Raw genomic sequence first — 21,044 nt, 5'->3', positions numbered from 1 at the left:
ATTATCATATTTATTGTTAATGATAGAAATTAGAAAGGATATCGATGAATAATCATATAGAAAAATTATTATAATTAAGGATATGAATTATTGAATCAGTTTATATATTTCAATTTTGATCCTATTCATAAAAATTATACAAAAATATACTTCAAAAATTTTAAAATAGATATCTCGTATTGGTAGATTTGATTAATTTTGAAGAACTCTCTGTAAATTTAAGTTCCTTGCTCTTGCTAGAAAAATAAAATAAAAAGTAAATAATAGTGCAATAAAAAACAAGAATGCTTATTTTCTAAAGCAGCTGCACTCTGCAGTGTGCAGGCGTGGATAGGAGTGTGGACAAACAATTATAAATAACTAGGTATTACCCCCGCTACGTGGGGATGAATTATATAATGTTTTGTTTGTTAATTATGTTTCTTAATTATTTTTTTGTCGTCTGATGAAAACTAAGTAACAATAAAAGTATAGAGAAACCAAGAAACAAAAGTACAACAAACCACACTTGATACTGAAGTCAATCTGTCTCTCCAAGTGAAACATATAGAATTGAGCCAAAACCCAAACATCCTAATGACCCATATCAAACCGCACTTGATTATGCAACCAAGATGGACCTCCAAGTGATAAAATATGATTGGAATCTGCCATCTCTTGTGACACTTTTAGCAATAGCTACTGCCACCTGATTCGCTGATCCAGCCACTTGGTGACATTCCCAGTAGGTAAAGCTCGAGAAAACAGTGTGAATATCTTGCAGTATGAAAGCTTACCTCGGCCACTCACGCGGGTTGCTAATTGCAGAAACCGCTGCTGCATTATCCAATCCACTTCCACCCGTGTCACATTTAAGACCTGCAATGCCTCCAAAGTCTACAAGGAACACCGCAGGTTCGCTAATATCCCCGTTTCAGCAGCCTGTACCGCACTCCTAGCATGATACAATACTTGACTTTGACTATCTCTGACAATCTACGCCCAACCAACCACTGTTAAGTTATCTCTCCATGATGCAGCAATGTTACATTTAACAACCCCTACCATTGGACTTCTCCACTTCACCTCAATAATCGTTTTGTTTGCTTCCCAATATTTATCGCAAGAGCCAACAATAGCTTGAGCTACTACTCATTGTGATGATTCCTGATAAGCTATATTCACCAGCTCTTGAATATCCATTTGCTTGCCTTGGAAGACAAAATTATTTCGCCATTTCCATATACCCCATAGCAGCCATGGAATTGTCCTGCGAATCTCCTCCAGATGTCCCTCGTCCTGAATCAAACTCAACAAAAATTCCCAGTTTTTCACCACATCATGCTCCGAGAACCCAGCAGATGGCAGGGGAACATTCGAAACCGCATAAACTTGACGAGCTACAAGACAGCTAAACATCATGTGACAGATAGTCTCCTCATTATGTCCACACACCATACACCTTGTATCCAGCATTATTCCTCTCGAGGCAAGCCTCTCAGATACAGCAATAGCCCCATATAAAATCCTCCAAAAAAATGATTTAATTTTTGGCACTGTCTTCACAGACCAAACCTTCGCTTTCAACGCGGTTGTCTTTACCCAATCCTCTGAACGAGGTTCATATAATGTAGGCAATGTTCTGAGCAACCAATAGCCACTCTTAACCGTATAAGCTCTAGATGGCGTATAAGGCCATATGTACTGATCCAACTTTGTCTCCGCAATGTCCATTGCTAGAATCTGTTTAGCATCATCCGGTGGAAACAAAGCATGGATCTTTTCTGTATCCCACTGACCATCAACTGAGGCTCTCAAATCAGCAACCCGCAAATTCATGTCAAAGAAGGTTTGTAGCCAATAGGGAGCTCTAGGATGTTTCTCAAACAACCACTTCTCTTTCCAAACATAAGTGTCCAGACCATTCCCAATTGTCTTCATTAATCCCTGCTTCAATAAGTTTCGGCCATGTAAAATGCTCCTCCATGCATAGGACGGTCTCGACCCCAAACCACACTCCAAATTTGACGATCTCCGGAAGTATCTACTCTTATAGAAACGAGACACCAAAGACTCCGGATTATTCAGGATTCGCCACGCCTGTTTAGCAAGCAAAGCCTGGTTGAAATCTCCCAAATTCTTAAAACCCATACCGCCCTCAGCCTTGGACATACACATGTTAGACCAAGCAACTCAAGCTATCTTTCTCTTCCCCTGACACTTACTCCACCAAAACTCACACATGGCACTTGTGATCTTCCAACATAAATGTTTGCTTAACCTAAAGCATGACATAGTATAGACCGGCAACACCATGACAATAGACATAGTAATACCTCTTTACCACCTAAGGACAAAGATTTAGTATACCATCCATGTAATCTCTTCTTGAGTTTATCTCCAATAAAAGCTAAGAAGGCTTGCTTTGAACCACTAAAACACTCTGGCAAGCCCAGATAAGAACCCGCTCCACCCTCCGCTGAGATCCCCAAGGTCTGTTTGACTAATACTTTCACTGTGTCTGGTGTCTTGCTACCGAAAGTAATTGCAGACTTTTCAAAATTAATCTTCTGGCCAGATGCCTTACCATACAGGTGTAAACAAGTCAGAATCTCCTCACATTCTTCCTTTGTTGCTCTACAGATGAGCAGGCTATCATCAGCAAATAATAAATACTGGATATTCGGGCATACTTCATTAAATCTGAAACCAGTTAATTTCCCTTGTGCCTTCCTCTGTTCCATTACATGAATCAGAGCCTCTGCGCAGAGTATAAACAAGAAGGGCGATAATGGATCCCCTTGTCTGATCCCCTTCTCCGGTTTAACAAATCCAAAAGCACTACCATTGATTAGCACCGAGTAACTCACATATCTTACACACAACATTATCCATTGTACTCACTGACTATGGAATCTCATACGAAGAAGGAGTTGCTCGAGAAAGTCTCATCTACTCTGTCATATGCCTTGGACATATCTGTCTTAATAGCAACATACTCAGTGTTGAACTTAACATGAGTCCGAAGAGCATGCACCATCTCGTGTGCTATAAGGATGTTGTCTGAAATTAATGTTCCAGACACAAAGAAATATAATAAAAAAAATTTTAGTCTATTTTTAAAAAGAAATGTAATAAAATTTCTAATGATAATTATATAATATAAAATAAGAAACATGCTTAAATAAAATAAAATAAACTAGTACTAATTTTTTTTTACATAGATAAAAATCTGCCGTAAGCCTCCATAAGTCTAGGCACGACACTAATCCACGCCTAGCATCGACTATCCAATTATATCTATCTATTTTGATTATAATTCGTCTAATCCGATTATTTACTGTTTAATTTTGTATATAATAATTATTTTTAGAGCCAAATATAAATCAAATATGTATTTTTTTGTTATTTAGATGTTAAATTAAGAGTTTATGATATTTTACAATAACTAATGTACAATTTTTTAGTGAAAATCATAAATTTTCTTTTAAAATTACGTTTTATGTGTTTATCGTAATTTTAAAGACAATACTATAGTTTTTACTTTATTTGATATTTTTGTTTTAACATAAACAGAATTATACATATATTTAATACTATATATTTTTATTTTGTTATTAATTTAATAAAATAACCTTAAAACTAATATCCGATCAATCCCTGTTTAATCTCCGATTTTCTCGCTAGGTGCTAGTTCCACCCCGACCGTCTGACTAGCACCTAGCAATTTCTAAAACAGGGCATAATACTTATCACTCTTTATTGTATTTATGTTTTCGTATTTATGCTTTTTTTCTTTTTTTTATATTCACAATGAACAATTCTAATATCATACTACATTTACAAATACTAAAACCAAATAATTTGTTTGGATTAACATTTTTTTCAGAGTAGATTTTTTGACCACAAGTGAATATTATAAAGCGTATTATAAGATCGAAACAAAATTTGACAAAGTTCCATAAAAAAAAAAAAGAAATTAAGCTTTCCCATTAGATAAACCAACCTTAGCCATAAGACCATCAATAAACAAACCCAAGTTCATCTCAGACGATGATCCACTGTTTCTCACCGCACCTTCCAAACTCATTTTCACCCGTCCGATCTTGTCCTTAGAAACTCCACACATCAAACGGTTAATATTCCTCCCAACTTCATCTCTCCCAAAATCACTCCGATCTTCACAAAGATTGATCCCAATCTCCCAATCATCAACCACAAGCTTCCTATTCGTAACCTGATCAGTCAACAACGGGAAACACAACACAGGAACCTCACACCAAATCGTCTCCAGTATCGAGTTCCAACCACAATGTGTTAAAAACCCACCAACACTCTCATGTGACAGAACCGTCATCTGACAACACCATGGTATCACAATCCCACGGTCTCCAGCTTCTGTCTCGAAACCTTCCGGTAATGGGTTTGTCTCGTCTGAACTAACAATGTCTGGTCGAACCACCCAAACGAAATTGACTTTGCTCTGTAATATCCCGTGAGCTATCTCGACGAGATCCTTCTTAGTTACGTGGGCGTAGCTACCGAATGAGACGTAAAGGACTGAGCTTTTTGGTTTAGTGTTGAGCCATTGTGTACAGTCTGATTCAGACCAGAGTGATGTTGTGACTGAAGAACCGGACTGAAGATTGAACGGGATGATTGGTCCGACTGCGTAAAATGGGATCTTTGAGTTGAGTGCTTTGATTGTTTTGTCTTCGAATTGTTGTATCGTGTTACAGAGTACAAAGTCGACTTTTTTCACGTCTTCGAATGCTTTGAAGATGATTTGATGAACTACTGAAGAAGTATCTGTTTCTTGAAGATACGACGCCGTGTCTTTTGGGTTTATCGCGGCGACTCCGGGAATGTAGTTTATCAGATCGTCGCGGGTTTCTGGGTCAGGAAAAATAGTTACGGGGTAGATTTAGATAATTAAGAAAATATAGGACGAGTTTGGTAAATTTGAAAAAGGAATAAATCAAAGGTGGTAAATTAATAATATGGACCCCCTGACATTAATTCACATGCATCATTACATGACAAAAGTAAAGTCCCTACGCTTTATGTTAAGTCCCTACTGGCTTTTATTATTTTCACCATATTTATATCGTTAGGATTACTGATTTTTGTTTGTTTTTGATTTTCCTTTTTGGTCGGCAAATCGTAACGCTTTTTATCAGGAGTATTTTAAATAATTCACCAAAAAAAGGAGTATTCTAAATAAATAACTTCATTGGATTTTTGGAAAAAATTTAAATGATTATGGTAGTAAAATTGTTTGAAAAAGAGAAGGTTTAATTTACTTTTTTTTGGTATCAAAGCGATTAATATATAGTTTCATGAAATATTTGGTACAATAGTGTGGTGTCATTTGAGTTGAGGGTTAGATTTTAATCAAGCATAAAATTATTTACGTGAAAAAAAAAAAATTCATTGACCTAACTGATAAAAAATGTCATTGTCAGGTTGTAATTAATGTGTATAAATTATCTTTCATAGTTTTTTTTTAGTCAACAAAATAACTTTTTTTATAAAAAAAATTTTTTTGGGGTTAAAACACTAAAATGTTTTAGAAAACCTATAGTAAGAAGAATCATAAACCAAAAAAAGAAAGAAAAAGTTACAAGCTGTCTAAATGATAAAGTAATCACCAATAATAATAGAATATTCGAATAGTCACTAGATCGGTAAACATGCAAAGAAATGCTCACCAATTATAATTTTTTTTTTTTTCAAAATCTATCTTGCATTTCAATTTAACTATAGACGTTGACCAAGACCCAAAAAAAACATGTTTTCGTGAAATTTGAAAGATCTACCGTTACTATCAATGAAACAGAATAGGTAACAATTAAATGAGGTAAACAAAAAAAAATCTAATATCAAAGAAGATGATAATTACTAGTAAATTACCTTGAGCACCAAAATGGCCATGAATCCGAAGCAGATCCAAATGGTAATAAAGCGAGAAAACTAAAGCAGCTTCGGTCCAAAACGAGACACAAACCAAACCAAACTTCCTCGCAACCACCGACGGCCACACAAAGAACGTGTCGGCGATCATCACATTCACACCGCCGTCTCCTCCGACAAGACTCGCCACAAGCTCTTCCACATGCGCGTAGAATACGTGCAACAGAGACGACTGGTACGTGTCATGGTTCAAGGACCGGTCAAACCCCACCGGTAAACCATCGGAAACCGTCGCGTACCTTATGTCAAGGCCAGACTCGGACCTAACTCCGGCGAAAATATCTCCATCGGAGCCGTTTGTGATCTGGTGGTGGATGTAATGAGTGTTGACGAATGTGACGGTGATCCCTTGTGACGCTAGCTTGATGGCTAACTGTACAAACGGGTTTACATGTCCTTGAAACGGATATGGGATCAGGAGAGCATGAAGATGATGATGATTATGATTTTTAGGGTTTTTAACGTCCGCCATTAAAATGGGTTTTTGTGGTGAGGAAGATGAAGAAATGAGAGAAATCTAAAGGTTAATTTTTTTTTTGTTTTTGGTTTTTTGGTTTTGGATTAAAATAAAAAAAAAAAGAGAAGAATCTGTCATTAAGAAAAAGAAAAAACATATGGGGCAAGTTGGGAATAAATGAATGACTTTGCATTGATTCGCGGAAATAGCCATAGAAGTGGATGGTTAGTGGCATTTCTATGCATTTAATTTTAATTTCTTCATTTTTTTATTTTCTTTGATTTTGATGATATAATTTAGTAATTTGTTCCTTAAAAAATATCTTTCATCTAAAATTCAGTAAGATGTCATGGAGAGAATCTAGTTCCAGTAAAAGGTTATGACCATGTGGATTTAGAGTTGCTTAGTCAAAATGGTTGATTTGTCAATTTATATTCTCCTAATCCGCTAATCGTAAACGAGAAAGACAAAGGCGAATATATTCATTTATATGTAGAAGAAAAAGAAAGATGGGTAATTTTAGTTTTTAGGTTTTAATTTTATTATATACTTATATACCTCTAAAATATATACGAATCCCCCCCCCCTCTATTATTAATATGAATCATTTCTAAGAATTTTGTGACGAATATAAACTTAAAAACACAACTTTATATATTCATATATTTTCTGGAGTAATTTATATAATTTTGAATGTAAGAAAGAAAAACGTATAAACCTAAACTTTTTTTTGTGAAGCACAAAAATATATCAAACCCAAATTTAGATGATAATCGGAGGAACATTTTGTTTGGAAAAATTTTGAACTTTAGCAATGTAGCCAAACAATAAACTGATGTGCAATGAAGGGAATAGGGGAACAAAACAAATTTATCTGAAAATAAAATAGATTTATTTAGTAGATTTAATAATGAATTAACTTTTGAACCATCAAACTTAATTCTGAACAATCTATTTGAAATACGTGACATTCAATTTGGTGAGACAATATGATAGAGATGACACATAGTAGCGCTTCCATAAAAAATTTTGGTTACTTAATAATAGGACTCTCAGGACTAAGCATGGAATCCAATGATCATTTTAAAACTATAATTGAATGCCCTGAATCCATTACACTTGTTTCATTTGATCGAGCATGTTATACAAGTTTCTCCACCTATAAGATTGGAAGTACAGTAAAACCTCTATAAATTAATAAATACTGTAAATTAATAAATTTTGTTAGTCTCAAGTCGGACCAGTATAAAAGATAACAAAATACGATAAGATAATAAGATAATAAATTGTTTGAAATTTCCATATAAAATATGGTCCCAATAATATCATAAATTAATAATCATGTATTTTTTTTTGTCAACAAAAAAATCAGCTCAAATGAACCAATTGGGTGAGAAATTGTTTATAAACAAAACATTATGCGGAGAGGCACGCGCTTAGCGTGCCAAAGAATCTGCACTTACATTAGCAGTTCTAGAAACTAAAGATAAAGAGAAAGATGAAAATTTCTCCCTATCAATCTTGATGTCGGCAAGGTACGCCGAGAACGCTGGCCAGTCTGAAGGAGAAGACACCATCTTCACCAAATCTGAACAGTCTGTATAGAAAGCCACATCTCTGAAATCATGGCTGATCATGCGGCGCATCGCCCAAAGGAACACTTCAGCTTCATCATATAATGGAGATAGACTTCACCGGAAATTCATGGCTCCCATAATTGGCAACGCAGTCTGGAACGAGGTACAACACCATCCAGTGCCTGCAAACGTGTCACCTGCTTTCCAAGAGTCATCTATAAAGCAACGATATCCCGAAAAAACCGTAGGGAGGGAGGCAGTAGCAACCCTAACCGGTAGTCCTGAAACTACGGGGATAGTGGGATAGGTCTCCAAATCGACCTCTGCTTGAGCCTGCTGCCACGCTGATGCTTCACCCTCTGCTACCATAACAATATCCTCCGGCCGCTCCACAATATTTTCAAAAACGCGTGCATTCCTTGCTTTCCAAATATACTACATAAGCTAAGGGAAAGCCGCAACATGAGCCCCAGGATTCTGCTGCCCTAAAAAGTGATCAACATTTGCATACACTGAATCTGTCGGGAAGGAAATTGGCCCCACCGGCATGTGTACTAGAGCCCAAACCTGACGGGCTGGAGGACAAACAAAAATTGCATGATTTATTGTTTCCTCATCAGCACCACACTGTACACATCCTAAATCACAAGCAATACCACGTCGTCCCAAATTTGCCGAAACCGAAATACATAAAGAGAAAACCTGCCACATAAAATGTTGAATTTTAGGAGGGCAACAAACCCTCCAAACACTAGCTAGGAGGGAAGTAATTTCTGGGCTAGAACCAGTGACCGCAAAAGTCCATGTAAATATACATATATATATATATATATATATATATATATATATATATACTGATATAATAATATATGTTTCTCTTAAAGCTCATATCTATAAAACAATTGTTAAGTTGTATTTTCAAGCTATAATGATATAAAATATTCTGTAACATGTCACAAAAACAGCTAATTTTTTTTAAAAGTTTTAAATTTCTAGATATCCATCATTTACATTTTTGTTGTTTGATTGACTATTAAAATACAACAATTGATATTATTATTCATAAATTTGAATTTATGTGTATTATATGTATAAGTGAATTTGTCTATTGTATTTGTAATTTATTGTTAATAATGTTTTCTATATATTACAAATCCGAAAGTCTAATATTATTTTGCTAAAATTGTCTTAATTCAAATTTTTAAAAATTTAAATTATTAAAAATATATCTATAAATTAATAATTATTAATTTACACTATAAAATTAATAAAATACCTTGGTCCCAACATTATTTATAGAGATTATACTGTATGTTTTTCTTGTCGAAAGCAATCAACCTTAAGGTAATAACAAGCAGCATATTATTTCTTTTTGAAGATCCTTTCAAGACGTGCATAAAAACATGAGTTAGGCAGCATATTTTCTTTGTTATGAAAGCATAACTGAACTTAATAATTGTTTGAATCATAACTTTCACATGCATTAAAACATTTGAAGGCAATAACTGATATTGTCCATTTTCCACATAAGAGGTGATTAGGGCTGGTAGGTTCTCAAAAGAATTCTCACCAATTAAAAAAAAAAATGGTAGGAAAGAAGTCAGAATCGATTCTTAAATAAGAACTTTTGAGAACCTCACGAGAGACTACCTATACACATGACAATATATTATTGGTTTAAGATTTTATTTTTCTTTTAAATTTTTAATAAATAACTAATATTATATTTGAGGGACTGTAAGAGTCTCTCACCACTGCAAATGCTCTTACATCATGAAATACAAATGCATTTTCCGTTCTATATAAATATATTTTTATCATGTAATTGTTTTACATTTTGGATTAAGGACCACATTCTCATGTAGATTATTAATTTAAGCTTTGTTGAATGATTTTTCGATTGGTAACATCAATTTTTATAATGTAATTTGGTTGAATCTTTTTGTGTTTTGATATTACAACTTAAATTTTTTTGTTACATTCGTCCTTAAATATATATTTTTGAATATCTAAAATATTTTTCAAACACAATAAATTTATAGTTTAATCTATTTTTATTTTTTATATAGTTTTGATCGATACATATATTAGACTCATAAATCTTCAAATACCACAACTTTCACCTGGTCCTCCAAAAGTGAAAGCTGCTCCAGTGTTTTTAGCATATTCCCAATACGATATTCTATAACACTGGTACAAATCGGTATAACGTCTTATTTTCGTACCTTCAATATTAACGCTTTGATAGTTCAAATTATTAACTCTAACAATTCTGAAAGTCAATAACTGGAAAATGACCATTTCTCATTGAAGGACTAATTCCATTAGGAGATGTAAACGTATTTCCTCAAAAACGTATCACAGAAGCTTCTTTATTTAAATATGTAAATAACTCTTTTGGCCAATATCAAATTGATCCATCAAATACTTTTAATCCCCAGTGTCAAATAAATTATCCGGTGACTAAAATAGAAATAGTTGATGTCCACGTATTACGGTGCCCAACTGAGAAAAAGACTCGGGTCCACTACAACAGTCAGGCGGTTTCTCACCCCATACAAGTCGTATGCACTCTTGCACATTTTCCCATGGAGCATCAAGTCTTTCTTACTCAAATTGATCAACATTGGATTCCAAAAAACTATGATGAAGCTAGGGAACATAAAGTTTGGCGAGTTGCAGTTGGGGACGAGACTAATGCAATTGTACATAATCTCACATGGGACGAAGCTGATCTCCCTAAAGGAAAGAAAATCATGACATCTCGGTGGATAATCACTATATAGTACATGAGTGATGGGGGGATAGAATGCTATAAAGCCTGGCTAGTAGTAAGACGATTCACTCAGACCTATGGAGAAGACTACCTTGACACATTTGCACCGGTTGAAAGCTTCACATGGTAAAGATAGTTCTTTCATTGGCTACTAATCTTTCTTGGGAATTGTGTTAGATGGATGTTAATAATTCATTTCTACAAGGAGAACTAGAAGATGAGGTCTATATGAGGCCACCACCGGGACTTGAAGACACTATTGGACCCAAAAAGGTGTTTAAGCTTATGGAAGCAATCTACAGGTTGAAACAATCACAAAGAGCTTGGTATCATAAACTCAGCTCAACGTTAATGGAGAAAGGGCTTAGGATATCGGAAGCTGATCACACGCTATTCACTTATCCAAGCCAAAGAGGTATTGTAGTCATTCTCATATATGCTGATGATATTATCATCTTCGGGAATGATAAGGTAGGTATTCAAGATACCAAAACTTATCTTAAATCTTTTTTTGATATTAAAGATCTTGGAGAACAAAATTACTTTCTTGGGATAGAAGTTTGCCGTTCTAAGGAACGACTCTTTTTATCGCAAAGAAAGTACTCACTTGATATTTTGAATGAAGTAGGTAAGCTAGGATCAAAAACCAGTTTCAACACAACTGGAAGAAGACTACCAGACTAGCCGTAAGGGGGAGCTTAAGGATGTTCCATTCGAAGATGTAAAACAATATCGACGGTTGGTAGGTAAGCTTATTTATCTTACCATAATTCAACCTGATATATGCTTGCTGTGAACTAGGTAAGCCAACATTTGCAAAATCCGAGGGTACATCATTGGGAAATGGTGAGCAAAGTACCCAAATATTTCAAAAGAGCACCATGACAAGACATTTGGATGGGATGTAATGGTAATGTGGAGCTGGTAGGATATTGTGATGCGGATTATGCTGGAGATCATGGAGAGAGACGCTCAACCACTGGCTATTGTACATTTAGTGGAGGCAACCTTGTCACTTGGAAGAGTCAAAAAAAGAAGGTGGTCTCTCTCTCTCTCACGTGCTGAGTCCGAGTACATGTCAATGAGAAATCTCATAACTGAGCTAATGTGGCTCAAGGCTCTCTTAAAGGATCTTGGCATTGAAACTCCAAAGCCGATCACAATGCATTGTAACATTCATATTGCATCAAACTCAGTATTTCATGAGAGGACAAAATATTTAGAAGTGGATTACCACAAAGTCAGAGAACAAGTCCAACTAGGAGTCATCTTACCATGCTACACCGAGAGCTCTGAACAATTGGCAGACATTTTTACCAAAGCAACTAATCCCAAGGTTTACGAGTACATACACTCCAAACTTGGACTCATGGACATGACTAGGCGATGAAACAATACCCTAAACTATGAACTCCATAATCTTTTTCTCTTAGTATGGTTTTGAACGGTGACGACCTTGAGAGTAAGAGAAGGTTTCAGCAAGTGAAAGACTCATATTGCATTAGTGAGGGGTTTCTCTTATTTGTTCCAAGCTTAGCCAATCTTCCAAACGGTTAAGCTTGAGGGGGAGTGTGAGAATGAACACACATATTATTATTTTTTTAAGCTTTATAAGCCTTAAGTTGTTTCCTTATAAATACCTTGTACCTAGGTTAACTTTGTTTTATTTTTGTTAACCTAGTTGTATCCTTATAAATACCTTGTACCTATCTTAACTTTATTTATTTTTGTTAACCTAATTGTATCCTTATAAATACCTTGTACCTAGGTTAACTTTATTCAAGGAATGAGAATTGCTCATTCTCCTCTATTCTAAATCTCGCCACCTCTCTCTCATTCTTTGTCCAATCTCTTTCACTCTCTCTCTCGATCTCTCTCTCTTGTTCTTTTGTAATTCTCACAATTCTGACATGTGTGAGGATCAGAGGGATATTCATGTTTTGACGATGTGGCAGAGCTTCAATTATGATTTCATTGTGCTCCGACGTGTGGTGGAGAAATGGGATGAAAGATGCTAACACTAGACATAAATGGTTTACGCGCAACAAACTCTCTATCGTTGTCATAATATAATGTTCCAATTCTTTTGTTGAAGGTGATTCTCAACAAGAGCTTTGAATGTGATAAAAGTGTCACATACTTGGGACATGGTTTTGAGAGGATAAAGCCAAATGTATCACGTGGAGAAAAATCTCACATTGAAAGATGTGATGTGACTTAAATAATATATAAAAGGTTAGGATCAATCCACTCATTGTCAAATGGTTTTGAGTTGGAAGCCCATATTAAACCCAAATTTAACATGGCATCAGAACCTACACACGCTGGCCCATTAATTAATCCGGCCAAGGAAGAGGTCCGATCACCCCATTAATTAAAGGTCTAAAGAAAGGCTCAATTCCATCGAGATACCTATAATAAAAGAGCATTACCTCGAGGAGGGAGCGTGATGGATTCTGTCGAGATTAATGGCTAGAAGAGCCATTATTACGAGGAGGCGTGTAAAGAAAAATCTCACATTGAAAAATGTGATGAGACATAAATAATAGGGTATTTAGCCAAAAATACCACATTTGCTAACAAAATTTTCAATTCTACCACATGTTTAAACTCATTTTCTCCCATACCATAAGGGCTACTTAAGAGGACAATAATGCCCTCGAAGTTGTGAGCTGTGATTTGATGTTTCTTTTGTCAATCAATTATCTCATTTAATATACATATTTGATTTTTTGGCAACATGGATATGCATTAATTGTTTCCACTAGACAGACAAGTGGGACCCATAGTAGAGACTTTGTAGATTAAATTTAATTTATCTGATGGCTACGTAGAGTTTTTTGCACCGTTTTTTTGGTTTAGAGATCTGGTGGGTGGAGTAGCATAAGTCTGTGGACAAAATTAATTAAGTGGACAAAGTTTGTCCCAAAGACAAGTTGAGGAGTACAAACTTGCCGATTAGCTTAAAGTACTTGTCCATTTAACAAGTATGTTGTCTACGAGTTTTTTCGTAAATCATGTAGTATATGACATGATTAATAGTGGACAAGTGGAGGTTTTGGAGAAGTGTAAAACTAGTCTATCGAATATATAAATTATTGTTTTGTAAATTAACTTGTCCATCACAAGATTAATAGTAGACAACCTGGTGTGTGGCAATAGTGAATGCCAAGGGAAAAAACATAGGTGAGCTTCTGAAAGAGTCGACGAAGAGAAAAAAGAGAAACAAAGATAGATTTTTGAGAAAGAAAAGTTGGAAACATTAGACACAAAAAGAAGTTTTTTGAGTTTTGATTTTGTGAAATTGGAGAGATGTGAGATAATCAATGGAAGAAGAAAGAGATGAAGAAAAAATAAGGAAGAATGAGATAAGTTTTCGTTAGAGATGTGGAGACAATTAATGAAAGAAAAAAGAGATGTGAAAGTTGAAAAAACAAAACAGCAAAACAAAATGAAAAAAAACTTTATTTTTGTTTTGATAAAAGGAAGTAAATGATGAAGACTATTTTAGTATTTCTTGTTATGCTTATGGTATTTCTTAAAAGGAATTAGCAAATGTGGTAGAGCTGATGAGTTTAGTTTTAGAATGTGGTAGAATTGTTAGAAAACTCTAAATAATATATAAAGGGTTAGGTTCAATCCACTAACTACCAATTAGTTTTGAGTTGGATGCTCATATTTAACCCAATTATATCATATCATGTGTGGTGATAAACTAGTACAAGATAGTACTTAAAGTAGTCGACAGACAAAATAGGAGACATCCAATTAAACATCAGAGAAAATAATTTCAAGTTGTTGAATGGAAACAATGGAGGTTTGCGAAAAATGGTTTTGATGAAATTATGTGTGCTCCCGGTATCTAGTAATATCCACCCCACTTTGCTGGCAATATTTACTTTATGTCCTTTATCAGCGGAAAAATCCATGTTATCAAGGTTGATGAAGAAAGTGGTCAGTTTCAACGTGTTCTTCGGATCACCTTAGACAAGAAGAAGAAGGATATATTTTCTCATGAACCTAAGAATAATCCATTTTTTCATGAAACTAGTGGTGTTTAATGTTTTTACTGTCGTTTCCTTTTTTTTTTTTCCTTTAGTTTAATGTTTTATATTGGTATCTCATGTTCAATTTCAAAAATTTGGTATACATGGTACACATACTTGTTTCAGTTGATAGTGGCCCCGATTGGTAACGACTGTTATTTGTGGCTGTAGATAGTTTGACTGTAAAAATTTAGCTGTAGAGACTTTGACTGTAGATACTTTAACTGTTAAAATCTGATTGTTAAAAAACAAACTTTTAAAACTGTGACTGTAATTTTATTAAAAACAAAATTATAAGAAAATACAAAGGTGATGATAAAAATAATAAATTTGTGAAGAGAAGTGGATATCAAAAGAAAGAGAAAAAAATACTGATAAGTAATCTATAAAAAAAGGTTTGTATAAAAATATATATAAAATTATATAGAGTTTTTAATTATGATAGGGAAAGAAAAAAAAGTTTTTGAAACTTGTTGGTTTTACAGCGTCATTTTGAAGTTTAAAAAAAAAAAAAATGAAGAAGAAAAAAATTAAAGTGGCTGTAGAAACTTTAAAAAATTAAAAAAAAGTCATTAAAGCTTGATTGGTAAATAAAATGCTTTTAAGACTTTTAAATGATTTTAAAGTCTTAAAAGTCTTCACCAATCAGGACCAGTATGGATGAAAAATGAGCCTTATATCTCCATAATCACATGATGACGCAAGAGTATGACTCGATGTAGATATAGTAGTAATCATATATATAATAGCAGAGTTTTCTCTCATTAGAGAGCTCCACCTCAGCATAATTTTTTATAAATTTTGTGGACTTTATCTCTAATTTGAAATTATGTGGGCTTTATCCAGTTTTATAAGCCTACTCTTTTTTATTTAATTTTCCAGAACATAAGTATTTTGATGACAAAATATTAAAAACGTAGAAATATCACTATCAAGACATTTTTAATCGACATGATTCTAAGATAAACCATCAGCCCAAAACATCAAAACCAATAAAAAAATTTCGAAATATACAGGAAAAGAAAACAAAATGGTATTTCTATGTATATTTTAGATTCATAGAAAACAAAATTAAAACAAAATGGAGGTTGGACCAACACAGTTTAATCTTTTAGATTCATAGAAATCAACTTAATAACTAGATAAACCAAACAAAAAGAAACGAAACTCTTCACAACAACACATAGAATAATACACTATCAACGAGCATCAAAATAAAAATAACAACAATATAATCTACTAAACAACCTACTTAGCTTCCACCAGCAAGCGAAACCAAAATAGACTCAATGAACAGTCTTCCCATGACTTACCAGAAGCATCACCAATCAAACAATCAACCACTCTCCTAAATTGAAAGAAAAATGCATACGTGAATGATGAACAATCGAATTCAAAGGAAAAGGACAAAAATAGTCACGAAGAATGACTGGATGAAGAAGATAATTAAGTACGGACACTCTCATTTTAGAACAAAGCCACCAGAAAATTAACACAAAAATACGGTAAAATCCTATAATAAAACAAGAACTGCCCAACAAGGTAATAAATAATCTTTGGATAATCGCCAAGTAAAATGGCCCATTTTGGCCACATATATATTGAGGCCTTAATAATACAATATAGATATATATGAAAGAGAATAACAGCTTACACCATACACAAACACATAGGAAAGGAAAAATAAATAAAATGTGTATAAAAATAAAAGAGAAAAATGTCATTAAAAGCATGAAGTTATATAGTAAAAACGTTTTTAAAAAGGCTCAACTTTGCTTATGGTGAATTAAATTGTCAACTTTTATTATTTTTTCAGTTAAATCACAAATGTTTATTGACTTTACCAAATTAGACACATAGTTAAGTCAATTAACAGATGAATTTTACAATGTAAGTCAACGTTGATAACTTCTGTTAAACAGTGAAACGACGTCGTTTGTCAATTAAAAATAAAATAACAGAGCCGCTGCGTATATTGACAATTTTATATAACAAAAAATATATATATTGTCGAAGAATTTGAACCTTAGCTTTTTCTCAAATTCAGATTTAAGCCGCTAATGGATTCCGTGGGAATCGTCATCTGAACTCCACCGCCATCCCTGGGAATGTCTCAGCGAGGAGATGGTGATCTCCGCCACGAAATCTAGAAAGTGAGATAGAATTAAAATTTGATAAATCGTAATGGAGAAATAGAAAAAAAAATCATATTGGAATTGGTCAATGGAAACGCTTAAATGAGGAAGAAAGAAAATTTTACTGATAAGTACGCGGTTCTATCGATCGTGAGAAGGAGAAATGTAACATCCGCGAACCAATTTTTTAAGGTTTTGGTGTGGGTGTTGATCGACACCCTTGGTGTATCGATCGACACCATGTTTTCTGGTTTGGTCCGGTTCGTTTTAATTGCTGTTTGGTTCGGTTTGGTTCAAGGAAAAATCCCTAAATCGTGTTATAAGTAGAGAAGCGACAAATTCAAGGGTTTTAGGGTGTCTTGTCGCCGTTTTCAGAGATAGAGAGAGAGGAGAGAGCCTATTGTGGTGTGAAGGAGATTAAAGGAGAAAGATCAGAATTGTTAGGGTTTGGGAGGAAACAGTTTCGGCATATCAAATCGTTTTCAAAGGTAATGAAATTTGGTAGGTTTATTCCCAAGTCTTTCATCGTCTTTCGCCTTTTTACAGAAGTAGATTTGGATTTAAACTCGATGAGTTATTGGCAGTTTCGTGAGACACATTTTCTCAGACGCGAGTTGGGACCATCGGAGATTGTAACTGAGATCGTGGTCTCGTGTGGTGCCTGATCGTGCTGAAAGTTTGTGGGACGCATCGTGACGTCTAGGGGTAGCTTTTCACCGGAGCGATTTCATAGTTAACGGTTGGTTTTCATTTTAGGGATTCGTCTTTGAGACTGTTCTTTTCTGATGTTTCTGTCCAGTTTTGTTATAAGTCGTTTTTGGTTGTGTGGCTTGTTGTAGGGCGTTTCTGGGCTGTTTCAGACGTTAGGAGGGTCTCAACTGGTTGTATTGGTTGTTATAATCAGTTGATAAGGTGAGTGCATGACCATGGCTTATCTAAGCCTGAGAATCCTTTGTTGTTCTTGCTTGATTGGTGGTGCTTTGTGGTGTTGTTCTTGCTTGATTGGTTGTGTTAGTGGTGTTGTTCTTGCTTGTGGTGGTTGTGTTATGGTTCTTATAGGTTCCTGAAGGTTTTGGGTGAGGTTGGAACGGATTGGAGATGATTGGAAACGGAGGTTCGTCGTTTGGATTCGTGCAGTTCGCGTCTGCGAAGGGAGTGTCGATCGACACCAGTTAGGTGTCGGTCGACACCGTATTTGGTCAGTGTCAATCGACACCTCTCTGGTGTCGGTCGACACCAAGTTGCTTGTTTTCGTGATTTTTCCTGGTTTGTTGTGTTTGGTTGTCATTTGTTAAGCATTGGAATCTCAGTTGCTTGTGTGTATAGCCCAGTAGATGGGAGGATTGCCTCACTAAGTATTTATGATAATACTTACGCATCTCAATTGTTGTTTGTGGTGTGCAGGTATGTGACGTGGAATCATGGCGATGAGGAGGAGGATGAACTAGGGTCTCGTTTGTGTGTTGTTGGTCTTTGTTATATTGTTTAGGATGGAACCTTGGATAGAGATATGTTAGGTTGTTGGATAGAGTGGATAGAAGTGTTATTGTATTGATGATGTTGTTGGTTTTGTATTATTGGTATGTTTCCGCTGTGCTTAATGTTATTGCTGGTTTAATGTTGAGTTGTGGTTTGGGTTGGTTAATTAAGTAGTATGGGATGCTTAATTATACATTGTATTTAATTGTTAAAAAAAAAAAGGGGGTCGGGTTGTTTCATTTTGGTATCAGAGCCTTTACGGTTCTAGGATGCTTAAATGGATGGTTAGAGCGGTTAGAAATTTAATTGGGTGAATTATTTTCCTTTTTGCTTGATGCATGATGTTGTGGGATGGAATTGATTATGAGTAGTTAGTCAATTTGTTTGCGGTATGGAGTCCTAGTATCATCCTCTTCGAGCCTTCAATGAGATTCCACGGTAAGATGTGTACTCTATGTGCGGTTTTTGAATTGTGTGCTTAGCCTTCTGTTCTGGGTAGTGCAGATGGCTAGAGAGGGTGCTGTTGGTCGCGGTCGTGGTCGTGGTCGTGGGCGTGGTCATGGTCGGGGACGAGGTCAGGTTCCTGAGGCCAGGGTGAGTGTAGCCCAGAGCATGGCCAGTGAGGAGGTGGCGGAGTCACAGGTTCATCCTAGTGTGTCTGGAGACCAGGCTGGTTTGGGTGACGGCAGGGCGGATGGGCCCGGTGTCGGTCACGGTGTTGCCCCGGGTGTGGGGGTTGCAGCGGGAGGTGCTCCAGGGCGGGAGGATGTCTTGATGGACTTGCTAGCTCAGGTTTTGCAGCGACTTCCAGCAGTTGTGCTGCCAGTGATTGGTGGGCAGGATCCAGTAGTGCCGCCAGTGGTTGGTGGGCAGGGTCCAGTAGTGCCGCCAGTGGGTGGTGGGCAGGGTCCAGTGGTGCAACCTATGGCGGGTTTGCAGGCAGGTGTGCAGCCGGGGGCCGAGGTAGTGGATGCACAGTATGTGCGGATGATGCAGCAGCTGCGGCATGTGGGAGCCGGGTATTTCTCAGGAAGTACCGATCCGAGTGTAGCGGATGAGTGGAGAGAGCGGATGGAGGATATTTTCCTTTCGCTTAGGTGTCCTGACCGGTACAGGGTGGATCTGGCAGTGTTTTACTTGTCAGGAGATGCTCGTGTGTGGTGGAGGTCGGTGACAGCACGGAGGGTGCAGCGGGGTATGTCTTGGGGAGATTTTGTGGGGGAGTTTAACTCCAAGTATTTTCCTCAAGAGGCTCTTGATCGTATGGAGGCACGGTTCTTGGGTTTGACTCAGGGGGACCGTACAGTGCGGGAACTGGATGCAGAGTTCAGTCGGCTTGTGGGGTATGCAGGCCGGGCTTGGGAGCCAGAGTCGGCTCAGGTGCGGAGGTTCTTGCTGGCTTTGCGAGATGATTTGAGGACACGGTGCAGAGTGAGGAGCTATGCCACGAGGGCGGAGCTGGTTGAGGTTGCAGCTGGGATAGAGGATGACTTGAGGTCACAGTTAGTGGTGGTCAGTCCAGCGGTTCGTTCAGAGGAGACATTGGAGCAGAGCATTCCAAACAAGGATAGGCAGTTAGAGCAAAGGCGTAAAAGGAAGCGGGAAGAGACGACAGTGGCGAACCAAGGTGGCCAGAGAGGTTATGGGAGCGGGAGCATGGATCACGTGTCGGCAAGCGGGGCCAGGGGAGGTGATTCGCAGGAGTACCGTCGAGTGTGTTATCATTGCGGGGAGGAAGGGCATATCAGGCCTTTCTGTCCTAAGAGGAGGCAGATGATGGAGGTTGCAGCGCAGCCGAAGGGAGGACCAGGTGTCCATTCCGGCGCTTAGTTTTAGCTTATGTATTCTTTCTTTCATTATGTATTTTCATTTGGAGTTGTAAACGATTATTGCATTTGAGGTTCTAATAAAAGTTGGAGTTATTTGGTTTTGGGACTTGTGAAAAATCACTGGAAAGGAAATAGCACGGGAGTCTATAAATGGAAAGTTTCCATAAATAGAAGATTGCTATAAATGGAAAGTTTCCATAAATAGAAGATTGCTATAAATGGAAAGTTTCTAAAAATAGAAGTTTCCGGAAATGGAAAGTGTTGAGGTAGATCTAGTCGGGAGATACTCGTTGACATCGGACTTATTTGCTCAGGATAGTGTGAGCCCAAATCATGTGATACCGATAGCTCAATGGACTTTGTGGCCAGAGAGTGGGAGTGGTATGTTTGCTTCGGATGACGATCCGTGAGCGCGCTTTAGGGTGACGACCTTAGAGCGGGATTTTGAGACTCCCTGGATACCGTAGCTGTGAGCCGTGGCTCGGCAGTGAGCCGGTATACCTCGAGGGTTGCGACCCGAGAGCGGGGGGAGTGGGCATGTGAGACTCCCTGGATACCGTAGCTGTGAGCCGTGGCTCGGCAGTGAGCCGGTATGACTCGAAGGTTGCGACCTGAGAGCGGGGGGAGTGTGTGTGTGAGTGACTTCCTGGATGCCGTAGCTTAAGGCGGTTGGCCTGATAGCGAGCCGGCATGATTCGTTGGTTGCGACCACGGACGGGGGAAACACTGAGTTGTGAGCAAATAGTGTCTTTGATGTGAGTATATTGGCTAGAGGGAGACCTCATGGTTCAGT

The 21,044-nt window shown here is 36.8% G+C and overlaps 2 protein-coding genes across 2 annotated transcripts; both read right to left on the bottom strand.

The window, feature by feature from the left end:
- Positions 1-1,131: 1,131 nt before the first annotated feature.
- Positions 1,132-1,920, bottom strand: LOC147943956 (uncharacterized). The gene has a single exon (XM_087512418.1). It carries the CDS (start codon positions 1,918-1,920, stop codon positions 1,132-1,134), a length of 789 nt encoding a protein of 262 aa, XP_087368544.1.
- A 2,021-nt stretch (positions 1,921-3,941) lies between these two features.
- Positions 3,942-6,650, bottom strand: LOC147943955 (UDP-glycosyltransferase 86A2). Its single transcript, XM_087450239.1, has 2 exons — positions 5,893-6,650; positions 3,942-4,872 (listed from the first exon to the last, which is right to left on the bottom strand). The coding sequence occupies exons 1-2, from the start codon at positions 6,422-6,424 to the stop codon at positions 3,959-3,961; spliced, it is 1,446 nt and encodes a 481-aa protein (XP_087306365.1). The 5' UTR covers positions 6,425-6,650; the 3' UTR covers positions 3,942-3,958.
- Positions 6,651-21,044: the final 14,394 nt, after the last annotated feature.

This window comes from Camelina sativa, chromosome 5 (genome assembly GCF_030686135.1).
Source record: "Camelina sativa cultivar CO46 ecotype springtype chromosome 5, ASM3068613v1".
Classification (NCBI taxonomy): Eukaryota; Viridiplantae; Streptophyta; class Magnoliopsida; order Brassicales; family Brassicaceae; genus Camelina; species Camelina sativa.
Note: the sequence above shows the minus strand (reverse complement) of the source record. Positions and strands in the feature narration are given on the sequence as shown.